At 43.9% G+C, this 19,313-nt stretch overlaps 1 protein-coding gene across 1 annotated transcript in view; it reads left to right on the forward strand.

The window, feature by feature from the left end:
• Window positions 1–19,313, forward strand: part of LOC139574647 (protocadherin-11 X-linked-like) — a 320,987-nt gene that overhangs the window by 202,459 nt on the left and 99,215 nt on the right. The window contains exon 6 of the mRNA XM_071399405.1: window positions 8,727–8,925. Within this exon, the coding sequence (XP_071255506.1) occupies window positions 8,727–8,925 (199 nt within the window). The remainder of the gene's footprint in view (window positions 1–8,726; window positions 8,926–19,313) is intronic.

Genomic DNA, 19,313 nt, shown 5'->3' on the forward strand with positions numbered 1-19,313 from the left:
TGCCTCAAAGAAGGGCACCTATCAGTAGATGGGTATAAATATATATTTATATAGTATATATCCCTTTCAACATGAAGTACACTTTGGATGGTGTATCAATACAGCCAGTCACTACAAAGATACAGGTGTCTTTCCTAACTCAGTTGCCTGAGAGGAAGGAAACCTCTCAGTGATTTCAACATGAGGCCAATGGTGACTTTAAAACAGTTACAGAGTTTAATGGCTGTGATAGGAGAAAACTGAGGATCAACAACTTTGTAGTTACTCAACAATACTAACCTAAATGACAGAGGGAAAATAAGGTACAGAACAGAAATATTCCAAAATATGCATCCTGTTTGCAAATAGGCACTAAAGTATAACTGCAAAGAAGAAAGAAACTTCATGTCCTGAATACAAAGTGTTATGTTTGGAGCAAATACAACACAACACATCACTGAGTACCATTCTTTATATTTTCAAGCATGGTGGTGGCTACATCATGTTATGGGTATGCTTGTCATCGACAAGGACAAGGGAGTTTTTTTTGGGATAAAAATAAATGGAATAGAACTAAGCACAGGCTAAAGGAAGAGGAAAACCTGGTTCAGTCTGTTTTCCAACCGACACGAAGACAAACTCACATTTCAGCAGGACAATAACCTAAAACACAAAGCCAAATATACACTGGTGGTGCTTATCAAGATGACATTGAATGTTCCTGAGTGGCCAAGTTACAGTTTTGACTTAAATCTACTTGAAAATCAATGGCAAGACTTGAAAACGGCTGTTTAACAATGATTAACAACCAATTTGACCGAGCTTGAAGAATTTATAAATTTATAAATGGGCAAATATTGTACAATCCAGGTGTGCAATGCTCTTATAGATTTACCCAGAAAGACTCACAGCTGTAATCGGTGATTCTAACACGTATTGACTGCTTCTGTATTTCATTTTCAATAAATGTGCAAATATTTCTAAAAACATGTATTCACTTTGTCCTTATGGTGTGTTGTGTGTAGATGGGTGACTAAAACATATATTTAATCAATTTTGAATTCAAGCTGTAGCACAAATCATGGTTACTACATGATTCCATGTGTGATTTCCTCATATGTTATTTCATAGTTCTTATAGTTTTCATGTCTTCACTACTATTGTGCAATACTACAATGTAGAAAGAAGTACAAAAAAAGAAAAACCCTTGAATGAGTAGGCGTTCTAAAACTTTGACCGGTAGTGTACATGTATCTATATCTATCTATATATCTATATACATCTCTCTCTATCTATCATCTCTATCTATATATATATATATCTATATATCTATCTATATTTATTGATATATATCTACTGTATATCTCTTTATATATATTTATATATATATATACATACAGTACAAGTCCAAAGTTTTAGAACACCTACTCATTCAAGGGTTTTCTTAATTTTTTATTTTTTTTTACATTTAATAATAATAGTGAAAACATCAAATCTATGAAATAACACAAATGGAATCATGTAGTAACCAAAAAAGTGTGAGATTCTTCAAAGTAGCCAACCTTGCCTTGATGACAGCTTTGCAAACACTTGACATTATCATAACCAAATTCACCTGGAATGCTTTTCCAACAGTGTTGAAGGAGTTCCCAACATATGCTGAACACTTGTTGGCTGCTTTTTTTCCACTCTGCGGTTCAACTCTTCCCAAACCATCTCAATCGGCTTGAGGTTGAGAGATTGTGGAGGCCAGGTCATTTGATGCAGTACTCCATCACTCTCCTTCTTGGTCAAATAGCCCTTACACAGCCTGGAGGTGTGTTTTGGTGTGTTTTGGTCATTGTCCTGTTAAAAAACAAATGATTGTCCCACTAAGCGCAACCCAGATTGGATGGCGTATCGGTGTAGAATGCTGTGGTTGAAATGCTGGTTAAAGTGTGCCTTGAATTCAAAGTAAATCACAGACAATGTCACCAGCTAGGCACCTTCACACCATCACACCTCCTCCTCCATGCTTCATGGTGGGAACCACACATATGTAGGTCATCCGTTCCCCTACTCTGCATCTCACAAAGGACAGATTTCCACCAGTCTAATGTCCATTGCTCGTGTTTCATCGCCCAAGCAAGTCTCTTCTTCTTATTGGTGTCCTTTAGTAGTGGTTTCTTTGCGGCAATTCGACCATGAAGGCCTGATTCATGCACGTCTCCTCTGAACAGTCGATGTTGAGATGTGTAAGTTACTTGAACTCAGTGAAGCATTTATTTGGGCTGAAATCTGAGGTGCAGTTATCTCTAATGAACTTATCCTCTGCAGCAGAGGTAACTCTGGGTCTTCCTTTCCTGTGGCGGTCCTCATGAGAGCCACTTTCACTATAGTGCTTTATTGTTCTTTGTGACTGCACTTGAAGAAACGTTCAAAGTTCTTGACATTTTCCGGATTGACTGACCTAAAAGTAATGCTGGACTGTCATTTCTCCTTGCTTATTTGAGCTGTTCTTGCCATAATATGGACGTGGAATTTTACCGAATAGGGCTATCTTCTGCATACCACCCATACCTTGTCACAACACAACTGATTGGCTCAAACGCGTTAAGAAGTAAATAAATTCCACAAATTCACTTTTAACAAGGTACACCTGTTAATCAAAATGCATTCCAGGTGACTACCTCATGATGCTGGTTGAGAGAATGCCAAGAGCGTGCAAAGCTGTCATCACGGCAAAAGGTGGCTACTTTGAAGAATCTCAAATATACAATATATTTAGATTTTTTTTACACTTTTTTTGATTACTGCATGATTCATATGTGTTATTTTATAGTTTTGATGTCTTCACTGTTATTCTACAATGTAGAAAATAGTACAAATAAAGAAAAACCCTTGAATGAGTAGGTGTGTTCAAACTTTTGACTGGTAATGTAAAACACTAAAATAATGTTTTCACAGACAGCTAGGTGATGAAAAATCAAAATTTTCCTCAAACAGATTTGTCCAGGTCTAGGTGATGCATCCAGGATGATCACAGCAAATCTGCTCTGATCCACTCGTAAGTGAGCCCAGTTTATCATTCAAAGGGATAAGGCAGACTGATGTTGGCAGACTGATGTTGTTGTCGTGTCAAAACTGTTCGCTGCTCTGGCCCCCCAATGGTGGAACAAACTCCCTCACGACGCCAGGACAGCGGAGTCAATCACCACCTTCCGGAGACACCTGAAACCCCACCTCTTTAAGGAATACCTAGGATAGGATAAAGTAATCCTTCTGACCCCCCCCCCCCCTTAAAAGATTTAGATGCACTGTTGTAAAGTGGCTGTTCCACTGGATGTCATAAGGTGAATGCACCAATTTGTAAGTCGCTCTGGATAAGAGCGTCTGCTAAATGACTTAAATGTAATGTAAATGTATCACGCAACATGGTTTCTCTCTCTCTCTCTCTGTCTCTGTCTCTGTCTCTGTCTCTGTCTCTGTCTCTGTCTCTGTCTCTGCCTCTGCCTCTGCCTCTGCCTCTGCCTCTGCCTCTGCCTCTGCCTCTGCCTCTGCCTCTGCCTCTGCCTCTGCCTCTGTCTCTGCCTCTGCCTCTGCCTCTGCCTCTGCCTCTGCCTCTGCCTCTGCCTCTGCCTCTGCCTCTGCCTCTGCCTCTGCCTCTGTCTCTGCCTCTGTCTCTGTCTCTGTCTCTGTCTCTCTCTCTCTCTCTCTCTCTCTCTCTCTCTCTCTCTCTCTCTCTCTCTCTCTCTCTCTCTCTCTCTCTCTCTCTCTCTCTCTCTCTCTCTCTCTCTCTCTCTCTCTCTCTCTCTCTCTCTCTCTCTCTCTCTCTCTCTCTCTCTCTCTCTCTCTCTATATATATATATAGGGATGTAGAAGTGTATAGGCAGGAGAAGGTAGTAACTCATTGAGCTGTATCTTCCACCTGGATGAGGTGATGTATAGTATATCCTACTCTACAGTATCTCCTCTCCTCCGCATGAAAATACAAGGGATTCCTAATCCCTCACCCCACCGTGAAGCCAGGTCCATCTGCACATTGTCTGGTTCGCTACCAAGAGAGTGGCTTTAGTTTGGATAGGGCTGGCTCGTTATAGAACCTGGCTTCTTTCCTCAGTTTTTTTTATTTTATCTCTCTCTATGCACATACTTTTCAAGGCACTGTTTTATCTGGCCGACTCTGTTTGGTCTTTATATCTCTTACACCAGCTTGTGTTTGTTTTATGGATTTCTGGCATGTTCTTTAGAATAAGTAGCAACGCTTTAACAATACGTACACCACGACTGTTGTTGTCGTGTCAATCTTTTCTCTCAACACAACAAAGAAAAGACCAACCATAAAAAAAGCACACTGTTAGAAGAAATATGCACTTATTTTCAGCCTCTGTGCAGATTGAAAACCAGATTGATTTATCTTTTTACACCTTTGCCTAAATTCCATTTGTATAAACATCTGACAGAGATATGAAAACTCCACGCTATGATTATGTCGTAATTATCATGGACAGCTGTTTGTTTGAATCAATTCTGGCTGTCATTGTCTGAGCAGAAAGACTCAAATAAATTAGAAACATGTGGAGAGGAAGTGAGCAGCTGCATTCCAAATGACTCCCTATTCCCTAAGGGCCCTGGTCAGAAGTAGTGCACTATGTAGGGAATAGGTTGCCATTTGAGATGCAGACGGCTTCTCATGGAGCTGCCAAAGCTCTGTAAATATGAGCCTGTACTTTCCGTTCATAAAGACTTGACATTGCTGTGGTGGAGTAGTCAACAGCTTGACATTGCTGTGGTGGAGTAGTCGACAGCTTGACATTGCTGTGGTGGAGTAGCCGACAGCTTGACATTGCTGTGGTGGAGTAGTCGACAGTTTGACATTGCTGTGGTGGAGTAGTCGACAGCTTGACATTGCTGTGGTGGAGTAGCCGACAGCTTGACATTGCTGTGGTGGAGTAGTCGACAGTTTGACATTGCTGTGGTGGAGTAGTCGACAACTTGACATTGCTGTGGTGGAGTAGTCGACAGCTTGACATTGCTGTGGTGGAGTCGTCAACAGCTTGACTAAATGTGAGAAAAACAGGATATTCCAAGGCTGATATCATTGAATTACTTTCATTGTGGAATAAACATGTTATCTTTGATGGAAGGACTAGCTAAACAGTCCCTTCTCTTATTGATCCTATCAAACCTGTACCTAACTCTAAGGCCAATTGAGTAGTTTTAGCTTCAGTTTTTGGAAGAAAGGGTAATGGACTGACAGGCTTGACAACTAATTTACTTGAGACAATTAGTACAACAAAAACAGATCTTAGAGGTGTTTAGGGACTGTGAAGTATAAAGGAGAATTCTCTCCACACACTGGTGGTAGTCCTGGAAACCTGTCTTTTCAACACGAATGAACACACACACATATCTACACATACACCCTCTTCAACGAAGGAAATACATTACTTTCATTCTTATTGTTCATAATGACATCATAAAGCAGAAAATCTCGTACGTTTTTTCTTTCAGCGTTTTAATTGTAAGGATTTAGTTTAGTCAACCCTCTGATAGTCCTAAATGAACTGGTAAGCTGTTTGTGGATCTCTGTTTTTGGCAGGGCTGAGGCCTCGTTTGAGCCAAGATTTTTTTTCTCCCCTCCAACCCATTCTTTTCCTCTCCCTTATTCTGTCTGCCTTATCAAAGAACAATAAGGTCTTTATCGGTATACCACAGGGGTGGAGGAAAAGTGCTTTTTCCAAAGAGGCACAGACGACTCCCCGTGAGGATAAAGGACCATGTGTTAATGATGTTTTTAATTCCGAACTCCCATATTGCTTTAGCCGCTCTAGAGATGGAGAAATGTAGATTATTGGGGTGAGGCTATGATATTGTTTTATGAAACATTTGTTCTAATCAGTCTGAATAACAGGTTGAATACAAAACTGAAACACAATAACAAAACATATGGCAATATAATCAAGTTTTCAGTGTTTTATTTTCCTCATAAGATGCAATTTGAGACTGAGAATCGTGTTATGAAATGAAATCATATTCACAGTGAAATTGCCCTTTTTCTCCAAACTGTCCAATGTAACCAAAAAATCTCCTCACCATTTAGAAAATTGCATGTAATAATACTCTGGTCTTTTCACTGTTAATTTTCTTCAATGTTAAAGGTCTACTTTTTTTGACTTGGCAAAGAATGTCCTTCTGACACAACATCTAATTTCAATTCATTCAGTTTTGAAATATGATTATAGTCAAAAGGTGTAGAATGTACTGGAGATGGAGAAGAAGAAAAAAGAAGATAATTGATGTTCACGGATTACCCTTTATTTTGTGTTTCACAATGTGACTCAACTATGTTCTCTTTTCATGAAGAACGGCTAGCATTTGTGGATATTGACCTCCCTATGGAGTGTTTCCCTTTGTGGTGCCTCCATCGTGCTCCTGAAAAAGGTCACCACATGAACTTCTGTAACTCTCCAGAGAAATCAAAGAGCTACTCCCTTTGAGAGGAGAAGAGATCTACAAACTGGTACAATCCTCAGACAGACCTTTTTCTAATCAAAGTCACTTCATCCACCCCTCCTTCCCTTTATCTACATTGGGCTGGTGGGAAAAGGAGGACACGGCGCAGCCTCGTCAAAAGGGTCAATCTATTATAATAATTTTATGGGCAATAACTGTCAATTAAAACTCTTACACTATAAGTAGTCAACGTTCCTTTTTGAATAGTATGTCATTAGCCTTGACTGATACAGTGGGGAGAACAAGTATTTGATACACTGCTGATTTTGCAGGTTTTCCTACTTACAAAGCATGTAGAGGTCTGTAATTTTTATCATAGGTACACTTCAACTGTGAGAGACGGAATCTAAAACAAAAATCCAGAAAATCACATTGTATGATTTTTAAGTAATTCATTTGCATTTTATTGCATGACATAAGTATTTGATACATCAGAAAAGCAGAACTTAATATTTGGTACAGAAACCTTTGTTTGCAATTACAGAGATCATACGTTTCCTGTAGTTCTTCACCAGGTTTGCACACACTGCAGCAGGGATTTTGGCCCACTCCTCCATACAGACCTTCTCCAGATCCTTCAGGTTTCGGGGCTGTCGCTGGGCAATACGGACTTTCAGCTCCCTCCAAAGATTTTCTATTGGGTTCAGGTCTGGAGACTGGCTAGGCCACTCCAGGACCTTGAGATGCTTCTTACGAAGCCACTCCTTAGTTTCCCTGGCTGTGTGTTTCAGGTCGTTGTCATGCTTGAAGACCCAGCCACGACCCATCTTCAATGCTCTTACTGAGGGAAGGAGGTTGTTGGCCAAGATCTCGCGATACATGACCCCATCCATCCTCCCCTCAATACGGTGCAGTCGTCCTGTCCCCTTTGCAGAAAAGCATCCCCAAAGAATGATGTTTCCACCTCCATGCTTCACGGTTGGGATGGTGTTCTTGGGGTTGTACTCATCCTTCTTCTTCCTCCAAACACGGCGAGTGGAGTTTAGACCAAAAAGCTCTATTTTTGTCTCATCAGACCACATGACCTTCTCCCATTCCTCCTCTGGATCATCCAGATGGTTATTAGCAAACTTCAGACGGGCCTGGACATGCACTGGCTTGAGCAGGGGGACCTTGCGTGCGCTGCAGGATTTTAATCCATGACGGCGTTGTGTGTTACTAATGGTTTTCTCTGAGACTGTTGTCCCAGCTCTCTTCAGGTCATTGACCAGGTCCTGCCGTGTAGTCCTGGGCTGATCCCTCACCTTCCTCATGATCATTGATGCCTCACGAGGTGAGATCTTGCATGGAGCCCCAGACCGATGGTGATTGACCGTCATCTTGAACTTCTTCCATTTTCTAATAATTGCGCCAACAGTTGTTGCCTTCTCACCAAGCTGCAGCCTTGTGCAGGTCTACAATTTTATCCCTGATGTCCTTACACAGCTCTCTGGTCTTGGCCATTGTGGAGAGGTTGGAGTCTGTTTGATTGAGTGTGTGGACAGGTGTCTTTTATACAGGTAACGAGTTCAAACAGGTGCAGTTAATACAGGTAATGAGTGGAGAACAGGAGGGCTTCTTAAAGACAAACTAACAGGTCTGTGAGAGCCGGAATTCTTACTGGTTGGTAGGTGATCAAATACTTATGTCATGCAATAAAATGCAAATTAATTACTTAAAAATCATACAATGTCATTTTCTGGAATTTTGTTTTAGATTCCGTCTCTCACAGTTGAAGTGTACCTGTGATAAAAATTACAGACCTCTACATGCTTTGTAAGTAGGAAAACCTGCAAAATCGGCAGTGTATCAAATACTTGTTATCCCCACTGTATATCTCAGAAGAACGCTGATTTTAGATTCTAACCCCACTCTATCAATTAGACTGCCGTGACGTAATACGATATTCCCTCAGAGAAGACGTGACAATGATGGGGACTTGTCTTGTTAGACATGCAAGAACAATCCCATAATACGCAACCAATTAGTCTGAGATTTCCCCCCAAAATGTCATCTCCAAGGTGATTGAATTAGCTCTTTCTGCAGCTGAATGCACCAACAACGTCCACCACACTAAAAAACATATAAAATAACATATTGTTCTGTGGTGTTTTCAGACCCAGCGTCACGTGACGTTAAATGAACGTTGTGTTTCCAGCATTGTGTGATGTTAAAGTATTACAGCTACGTTCTGTTTTGGTGTTGTGTTTTTTTTTTTTGACCAACCGCCAGTGATGTTAAATGAACGTTGTGTTTTGGTGTGTTTCCATCAGACCCAGCGTCGTGTGACGTTCCACCTCCCGGACGGTTCTCAGGAGAGCTGTAGCGACAGTGGTCTAGGGGACCACGAGCCCAGCAGCACTGCCAGCACCACTCAGCCTCTCCCCCTCGGCTTCCCCCAGGAAGAGTACTACCAACAGACCTCGCCCAATAGCCGCACCGAGGGAGACGGAAACTCTGACCCTGAGTCCAGTAAGTGGCTACTGTCCATGGATTTACTTTCTTTCCTTTTAGTTATTTTACCAGGTTTTCTCATTGAGTTAAAAATACCTTTGAAGACCAGGGAACGAGCTTCTCTCTGTAATAAACTGGCCATGCTAATTCATCACATGGTTTATCTTATAGGAAGAGCACACTAGTTTATATTTATGGTATATTTATGGTTTACAAAACATTATGGTATATTTATGTTATACAAAACTATATGGTACATTTTCCCTAATGTCCATTAACTTTTACTTGGTACTCATCCCGGATCCGGGAGCACCCCCCACAGTAAAAAAGCTGACTAGCATAGCCTAGCATAGCGTCACAAGTAAATACAAGCATCTAAATATCATTAAATCACAAGTCCAAGACACCAGATGAAAGATACAGATCTTGTGAATCCAGCCATCATTTCTGATTTTTAAAATGTTTTACAGGGAAGACACAATATGTAAATCTATTAGCTAACCACGTTAGCAAAAGACACAACTTTTTTTCTCCACCATTTTTTTCCTGCATCAGTAGCTATCACTAATTCGACTAAATAAAGATATATATAGCCACTAACCAAGAAACAACTTCATAAGATGACAGTCTGATAACATATTTATGGTATAGGATATGTTTTTTTAGAAAAATGTGAATTTTTCAGGTATAAATCACAGTTGTACATTGCAGCTGCAATCTGAAATAGCGTTGGAAGCAGCCGGAATAATTACAGAGACCGACGTCAATTACCAAAATACTCATCCTAAAACATTTCTGAAAAATACACAGCCTACAGCAATCGAAAGACACAGATCTTGTGAATCCAGACAATATTTCAGATTTTCTAAGTGTTTTACAGCGAAAACACAATATATCGTTATATTAGCATACCACATGAGCTAACATCACACCAGCATTAAATCCAGGCAAAGGGGGCGATACCGTTATCGCCACCAAAATATATTAATTTTTTCACTAACCTTCTCAGAATTCTTCAGATGACAGTCCTGTAACATCATATTACACAATGCATATAGAGTTTGTTCGAAAATGTGCATATTTAGCATCACAAATCTTGGTTATGCAATGTAATCTGTCAAAACATGGCATGCATTCGGGCCGGCGCCATCTTGGAAAGGCACCTATGATTACGATTATTTATCGATTAGATTGACTAAAAAAATACAGGTTGGACAGCTAATGAAAGATGCATTGGTTATTAATGCAACCGCTGATTTAGATTTTTAAAATGTACGTTACTAGACATACATTGTGAGTTACAGCCAGACTAGTGCCGCAAAAAATGGCTGACAACTGCGGTTACATTTTTCCACATAAATACGGAATAAAATCATAAATAACTCTTACTTTTGGACGAGCTTCCATCAGTATCTTGGGCAATGTGTCCTTTGTCCAAAAGTATCGTTGCTTTGTTGTAAAACGACCTCCTCAACTTCAGAACTAGCAGCTAACGATAGCTACACGACACACACATGCCCAAATCGTCAAACGCAATACCAAGGAAATTCAGAAAAATAGCAATATACTCGCATAAACTGATATAAATCGGTTTCAAATAACTTCGTTATGATGTTTCTAACACCTATATCGAACTAAATCACAGACGGATAGATCTTTGATCATTAACGAGAGCTTTTGAGCATGCGATTCTGATGTCCTCCCTTGCGTCCAGGCGAGCGTCAAAAGGAAGGGTCATCTCACTCCATTCCCTTTTATAAACTCTGACAAACACGTAGAGACACCATTCCACTTCTCATTGGTTACTGACATCCAGGGGAAGGCGGGTGCAGTTCATTTCGATCCATAGGGCATACACAGAGCTTAAAACTGATCCAAGATCAGAGACTATTTTTCAGAGCTTCGCATGTCCTGTCATGATTTTCGCTGTAGAAAGAGTTCTGGTTCACCCACAGACATAATTCAAACGGTTTTAGAAACTAGAGATTGTTTTCTATCCAATAGTAATAATAATATGCATATTGTACGAGCAAGAATTGAGTATGAGGCAGTTTAACTTGGAGATGATAAATGCTAACGTTGAAACAGCACCCCCTATATTGAGAAAAGGAGGTTGTCCCATTGAGATCAAAATACCTATTTTTCAAGAAAGACCTGGCCCTTGGCCAACAGCAGCTTAGTCTGGCCAATAAACTAGTCATGCTATTTAATCATATTTTATCTTCTATAAGGGGTTAACAATAGGAGGAGCACTCTATCAGGTTTCAAGTTTTAATGTCACATGCACAAGTACAGTGAAAAATCAGCATCATATACAACAGGTGGAGCAGTATTATACACAGTATAATACACAGTAATAAATAATGTAGAGGTTAATCCAGGCCCTGCAGTGCCTAGCTCCACTCCCATTCCCCAGGCACGCTCATTTGTTGACTTCTGTAACCAAAAAAGCCTTGGTTTCATGCATGTTAACATTAGAAGCATCCTCCCTAAGTTTGTTTTATTCACTGCTTTAGCACACTCTGCCAACCTGGATGTCCTAGCCGTGTCTGAATCCTGGCTTAGGAAGACCACCAAAAACCCTGAAATTTCCATCCCTAACTATAACATTTTCCGACAAGATAGAACTGACAAAAGGGGCGGTGTTGCAATCTACTGCAGAGATAGCCTGCAGAGTTCTGTCTTACTATCCAGGTCTGTGCCCAAACAATGAGCTTCTACTTTTAAAAATCCACCTTTCCAGAAACAAGTCTCTCACCTTTGCCGCTTGCTATAGACCACCCTCTGCCACCAGCTGTGCCCTGGACACCATATCTGAATTGATTGCCCCCCATCTATCTTCAGAGCTCGTGCTGTTAGGTGACCTAAACTGGGACATGCTTAACACCCCGGCCATCCTACAATCTAAACTTGATGCCCTCAATCTCACACAAATTATCAATGAACCTACCAGGTACAACCCAAAATCCGTGAACACAGGCACCCTCATAGATATCATCCTAACCAACCTGCCCTCCAAATACACCTCTGCTGTCTTCAACCAGGATCTCAGCGATCACTGCCTCATTGCTTGCATCCGTAATGGGTCTACGGTCAAACAACCACCCCTTATCACTGTCAAATGCTCCCTAAAACACTTCAGCGAGCAGGCCTTTCAATCGACCTGGCCCGGGGATCCTGGAAGGATTTTGACCTCATTCCATCAGTAGAAGATGTCTGGTTATTCTTTAAAAGTGCTTTCCTCACAATCTTAAATAAGCTTGCCCCATTCAAAAAAAATGAACCAGGAACAGATATAGCCCGTGGTTCACTCCAGACCTGACTGCCCTTGACCAGCACAAAAACATCCTGTGGCGTAATGCATTAGCATCGAATAGCCCCCACGATATGCAACTTTTCAGTAGTTTGGAACCAATATACACAGGCAGTTAAGAAAGTAAAGGCTAGCTTTTTCAAACAGAAATTTGCATCCTGCAGCATAAACTCCAAAAAGTTCTGGGACACTGTAAAGTCCATGGATAATAAGAGCACCGCCTCCTAGCTGCCCACTGCACTTAGGCTAGGAAACACGGTCACCACCAATAAATCCAAAATTATTGAGAATTTCAATAAACATTTTTCTACGGCTGGTCATGCTTTCCACCTGGCCACTCCTACCTTGGTCAACAGCCCTGCACCCCCCCACAGCAACTTGCCCAAGCCTCCCCCATTTCTCCTTCACCCAAATCCAGATAGCTAATGTTCTGAAAGAGCTGCAAAATCTGGACCCCTACAAATCAGCTGGGCTAGACAATCTGGACCCTCTCTTTCTAAAATGATCTGCCGAAATTGTTGCAACCCCTATTGCTATCCTGTTCAATCTCTCTTCAGCTCACTTTAATAATGGAAATTGATGGAAATTGATCAAAAATGTATCACTAGCCACTTTAAACAATGCCACTTAATATAATGTTTACATACCCTACATTACTCATCTCATATGTATATGTATATACTGTACTCTATATCATCTACTGCATCTTGCCATCTTTATGTAATACATGTATCACTAGCCACTTTAAACTATGCCACTTTTATGTTTACATACCCTACATTACTCATCTCATATGTATATACTGTTGTCGATACCATCTACTGCATCTTGCCTATGCCGTTCTGTACCATCACTCATTCATATATCTTTATGTACATATTCTTTATCCCTTTACACTTGTGTGTATAAGGTAGTAGTAGTGGAATTGTTAGGTTAGATTACTCGTTGGTTATTACTGCATTGTCGGAACTAGAAGCACAAGCATTTCGCTACACTCGCATTAACATCTGCTAACCATGTGTATGTGACAAATCAAATTTGATTTGATTTGATCTTTCATATCATCTGAGATCCCCAAAGATTGGAAAGCTGCAGCGGTCATCCCCGTCTTCAAAGGGGGAGACACTCTAGACCCAAACTCCTACAGACCTATATCTATCCTAACCTGCCTTTCTAAGGTCTTCGAAAGACAAGTTAACAAACAGATCACCGACCATTTCGAATCCCACCGTACCTTCTCCGCTTTTCAATCTGGTTTCCGAGCTGGTCATGGGTGCATCTCTGCCATGCTCAAGGTCCTTAACAATATCATAACCGCCATCGATAAGAGACAATACTTAGCAGCTGTATTTATCGACCTGGCCAAGGTTTTCGACTCTGTCAATCACCACATTCTTATCGGCAGACTCAACAGCCTTGGTATCTTAAATGACTGCTTCGCCTGGTTCACCAACTACTTCTCAGACAGAGTTCAGCGTCTCAGATCAGAGGGCCTGTTGTCCAGACCTCTGGTAGTCTCTATGGGGGTCCCACAGGGTTCAATTCTCGGGCCGACTCTTTTCTCTGTATACATCAATGATGTCGCTCTTGCTGCTGGTGATTCCCTGATCCACCTCTAAGCAGACGACACCATTCTATATACATCTGGTCCTTCTTTGAACACTGTGGTAACTAACCTCCAGCAACGCATCCTTCACTCATGCTGCCAAACATACCCTTGTAAAACTAACTATCCTGCCGATCCTTGACTTCAGCGATGTCATTTACAAAATAGCCTCCAACACTCTACTCAGCAAATTGGATGCAGTCTATCACAATGCCATCCGTTTTGTCACCAAAGTCCCATATACTACCCACCACTGCGACCTGTATGCCCTTGTTGGCTGGCCCTAGCTTCATATTCGTCGCCAAACCCACTGGCTCCAGGTCATCTATAAGTCTATGCTAGGTAAAGCCCTTCCTTATCTCAGCTCACTGGTGAGCATAGCAGCACCCACTTGTAGCACGCGTTCCAGCAGGTATATTTCACTGGTCATCCCCAAAGCCAATTCCTCCTTTGGTCGCCTTTCCTTCCAGTTCTCTGCTGCCAATGACTGGAGCGAATTGCAAAAATCACTGAAGCTGGAGACTCATATCTCCCTTACTAACTTTAAGCACCAGCTGTCAGAGCAGCTCACAGATCACTGCAACTGTACATAGCCCATCTGTAAATAGCCCATCCAACTACCTCATCCCCATACTGTATTTATTTATTTTTGCTCCTTTGCTCCCAGTATCTCTATTTGCACATTCATCTTCTGCACATCTATCACTCTAGTGTTTAATTGCTAAATTGTAATTGTTTCGCCACTATGGCCTATTTATTGCTTTACCTTCCTTAACTTACGTCATTTGCACACACCGTTTATAGATTTTTTTTTCTATTGTGTTATTGACTGTATATTTGTTTATTCCATGTGTAACTCTGTGTTGTTGTTTGTGTCGCACTGCTTTGCTTTATCTTGGCCAGGTCGCAGCTGTAAATGAGAACTTATTCTCAACTAGCCTACCTGGTTGAATAAAGATGAAATAATATATATATTTTTTTATAATAAAAAAAACTGAATATAGAAGTCTCTCATGATAATAACCAGTTCGGTAGATGATTTATTTTCCCTCCATCCTTTTCCCCCCCATCCTTTCCCTCCATCCTTTTCCCCTCCATCCTTTCCCCAAATCCTTTTCCCCTCCATCCTTTTCCCCTCCATCCTTTTCCCCTCCATCCTCTTCCCCCATCCTTTTCCCCTCCATCCTCTTCCCCCATCCTTTCCCCCCCACATCCTTTTCCCCTCCATCCTTTTCCCCTCCATCCTTTCCCTCCATCCTTTTCCCCTCCATCCTTTTCCCCTCCATCCTTTTCCACTCCATCCTTTCACCTCCATCCTTTCCCTCCATCCTTTTCCCCTCCATCCTTTTCCCCTCCATCCTTTTCCCCTCCAGCCTTTTCCCCTCCATCCTTTCCCCCCCATCCCTTTCCCCTCCATCCTTTCCCCTCCATCATTTCCCCCTCCATCCTCTCCCCCATCCTTTTCCTCTCCATCCTTTTCCCCCCATCCTTTTCCTCTCCATCCTTTTCCCCTCCAGCCTTTTCCCCTCCATCCTTTCCCCCCCATCCCTTTCCCCTCCATCCTTTCCCCTCCATCATTTCCCCCTCCATCCTCTCCCCCCCATCCTTTTCCTCTCCATCCTTTTCCCCTCCATCCTTTTCCCCTCATCCTTTCCCCTCCACCCTTCCCCCCCATCCTTTCCACCCCATCCTTTCCCCTCCATCCTGTTCCCCCCATCCTTTTCCACTATCCTTTCCCCCCCATAATTTTCCCCTCCATCCTTTCCCCCCATTATTTTCCCCTCCATCCTTTCCCCCCATTCTTTTCCTCCCCATCCTTTCCCCCCCACCCCCCATCCTTTTCCCCTCCATCATTTCCCCCTCCATCCTCTCCCCCCCATCCTTTTCCTCTCCATCCTTTTCCCCTCCAGCCTTTTCCCCTCCATCCTTTCCCCCCCATCCCTTTCCCCTCCATCCTTTCCCCTCCATCATTTCCCCCTCCATCCTCTCCCCCCCATCCTTTTCCTCTCCATCCTTTTCCCCTCCATCCTTTTCCCCTCATCCTTTCCCCTCCACCCTTCCCCCCCATCCTTTCCACCCCATCCTTTCCCATCCATCCTGTTCCTTCCATCCTTTTCCACTATCCTTTCCCCCCCATAATTTTCCCCTCCATCCTTTCCCCCCATTATTTTCCCCTCCATCCTTTCCCCCCATTCTTTTCCTCCCCATCCTTTCCCCCCCACCCCCCATCCTTTTCCCCTCCATCATTTTCCCTCCATCCTTTTCCCCCCATCCCCCCCCCCATCCTTTTCCTCTCCATCCTTTTCCCCTCCATCCTTCTCCCCTCCATCCTTTCCCCCCCATCCTTTTCCTCTCCATCCTCCCCCCCATCCTTTCCCCCCATCCTTTTCCTCTCCATCCTCCCCCCCATCCTTTCCCCCCATCCTTTTCCCCTCCATCCTTTTCCTCTCCATCCTCCCCCCCATCCTTTCCCCCCAACCTTTTCCCCTCCATCCTCTCCCCCCATCCTTTTCCTCTCCATCCTTTTCCCCTCCATCCTTTTCTCCCCATCCTTTCCCCTCCATCCTTCCCCCCCATCCTTTTCCCCCCATCCTTTCCCCTCCATCCTTTCCCCCCCATCCTTTTCCCCTCCATCCTTTCCCCCCATTCTTTTCCTCCCCATCCTTTCCCCCCCACCCCCCCATCCTTTTCCCCTCCATCATCTTTCCCCCCATCCTTTTCCTCTCCATCCTTTTCCCCTCCATCCTTTTCCCCCCATCCTTTCCCCTCCATCCTTCCCCCCCATCCTTTTCCCCTCCATCCTTTCCCCCCATTATTTTCCTCCCCATCCTTTCCCCCCCACCCCCCCATCCTTTTCCCCTCCATAATTTTCCCCCCATCCTTTTCCCCTCCATCCTCTCCCCCCATCCTTTTCCTCTCCATCCTTTTCCCCTCCATCCTTTTCCCCCCATCCTTTCCCCTCCATCCTTCCCCCCCATCCTTTTCCCCCCATCCTTTCCCCTCCATCCTTTTCCCCCCATCCTTTTCCCCTCCATCCTTTCCCCCCATTATTTTCCTCCCCATCCTTTCCCCCCCACCCCCCCATCCTTTTCCCCTCCATCATTTTCCCCCCATCCTTTTCCCCTCCATCCTTTCCCCCCCATCCTTTTCCTCTCCATCCTTTTACCCTCCATCCTTTTCCCCTCCATCCTCCCCCCATCCTTTCCCCTCCATCCTTTTCCCCTCCATCCTCTCCCCCATCCTTTCCCCCTCCATCCTTTTCCCCTCCATCCTTTTCCCCTCCATCCTTTTCCTCTCCATCCACCCCCATCCTTTCCCCCCATCCTTTTCCCCTCCCCCCTCCCCCCCATCCTTTCCCCTCCATCCTTTTCCCCTCCATCCTCTCCCCCCATCCATCTTTTTCCCCTCCATCCTTTTCCTCTCCATCCTCCCCCCCCATCTTTCCTCCCCATCCTTTCCCCCCCATCTTTTCCCCTCCATCCTTTTCCCCTCCATCCTTTTCCCCTCCAGACCTTTCCCCCGTCCTTTCCCCTCCATCCTTTCCCCCTCCATCCTTTCCCCCCGTCCTTTCCCCTCCATCCTTTTCCCCTTCATCCTTTTCCCCCCATCCTTTTCCCCTCCATCCTTTTCCCCTCCATCCATTTCCCTTCCATCCTTTCCCCCCCATCCTTTTCCCCTCCGTCCTTTCCCCCCCATCCTTTTCCCCTCCGTCCTTTCCCCCCCATCCTTTTCCCCTCCATCCTTTTCCCCTCCATCCTTTTCCCCCCCATCCTTTTCCTCTCCAACCTGTTCCCCCCCATCTTTTCCCCCCCATCTTTTCCCCTCCATCCTTTTCCCCTCCATCCTTTTCCCCTCCAGACCTTTCCCCCCGTCCTTTCCCCTCCATCCTTTCCCCCTCCATCCTTTCCCCCCGTCCTTTCCCCTCCATCCTTTCCCCCTTCATCCTTTTCCCCCCATCCTTTTCCCCTCCATCCTTTTCCCCTCCATCCATTTCCCTTCCATCCTTTCCCCCCCATCCTTTTCCCCTCCGTCCTTTCCCCCCATCCTTTTCCCCCCCATCCTTTTCCCCTCCATCCTTTCCCCCCATCCTTTCCCCCCCATCCTTTTCCCCCCATCCTTTTCCCCTCCATCCTTTCCCCCCATCCTTTTCCCCTCCATCCTTTTCCCCTCCATCCTTTTCCCCTCCATCCTTTCCCCTCCATCCTTCCCCCTCCATCCTTTCCCCTCCATCCTTTCCCCTCCATCCTTTTCCCCTCCATCCTTTTCCCCTCCATCCTTTTCCCCCCATCCTTTTCCCCTCCATCCTTTTCCCCTCCATCCTTTTCCCCTCCATCCTTTTCCCCTCCATCCTTTTCCCCCCATCCTTTTCCCCTCCATCCTTTTCCCCTCCATCCTTTTTCCCTCCATCCTTTTCCCCTCCATCCTTTTCCCCTCCATCCTTCCCCCTCCATCCTTTCCATCCTAATTTCAACATGTATAATTAAGCAATAAGGCCCAAGGGGGTGTGGTATATGGCCAATATACCACAGCTAAGGGCTGTTCTTACGCACAACGCAGAGTGCCTGGATACAGCCCTTGATTTAACCCTTATTTTACCAGGTCAGCTGACTGAGAACACATCCTCATTTACAGCAACGACCTGGGGAATAGTTAGAAGGGAGAGGAAGGGGGATGAATGAGCCAATTGGAAGCTGGGGATGATTAGGTGGCCATGATGGTATGAGGACCAGATTGAGGATTTATCCAGGACACCGGGGTTAGCACCCCTACTCTTACGATAAGTGCTGTGGGATATTTATTGACGACAGAGAGTCAGGACACCCGTTTAATGTCTCATCTGAAAGATGGCATCCTACACAGGGCAATTTCCCCAGTCACTGCCCTGGGGCATTATCATTTGTACTTATTTTTTTTGACCAAAGGAAAAAGTGCCTCTTACTGGCCCTCCAACACCACTCCAGGATCTGGTCTCCCATCCAGAGACCAACCAAGACCAACCCTGCTTAGCTTCAGAAGAAAGCCAGAAGCAAGGGTAGTATGCTGCTGGCTCACAGCCCTTAGCCGTGGTATATTGACAATACACCACAAACACCCGAGGTGCCTTATTGCTCTCATAAACTGGTTACCAACGTAATTAAAGCAGTAAAAAATAAATGTTTCGTCATACCCGTTATACACGGTCTGATATACCACGGCTTTCAGCCAATCAGCATTCAGAGCTCGAACCCCCCAGATTATAATGATATATAATCCCTGCATTGATGTCATGTGGTGGTGGAGTCCAAGGGCTGCAATGAACCAAACATTAAAAAGAGGACTACGTGACCAGTCATTTGACGAGAAAGTCATTCTTAATAACACTGTGTAGCTAAATAGTCGCTTTTCATGGTATTTTCTATCACACCAAATGGAATTCATACCAATGTAATATTAGCTGCTGTGTAGCAGAGCAGGACTAGTTCATGATATAGAAACGCAGAAAATATA

This window comes from Salvelinus alpinus, chromosome 4 (genome assembly GCF_045679555.1).
Source record: "Salvelinus alpinus chromosome 4, SLU_Salpinus.1, whole genome shotgun sequence".
NCBI lineage: Eukaryota > Metazoa > Chordata > Actinopteri > Salmoniformes > Salmonidae > Salvelinus > Salvelinus alpinus.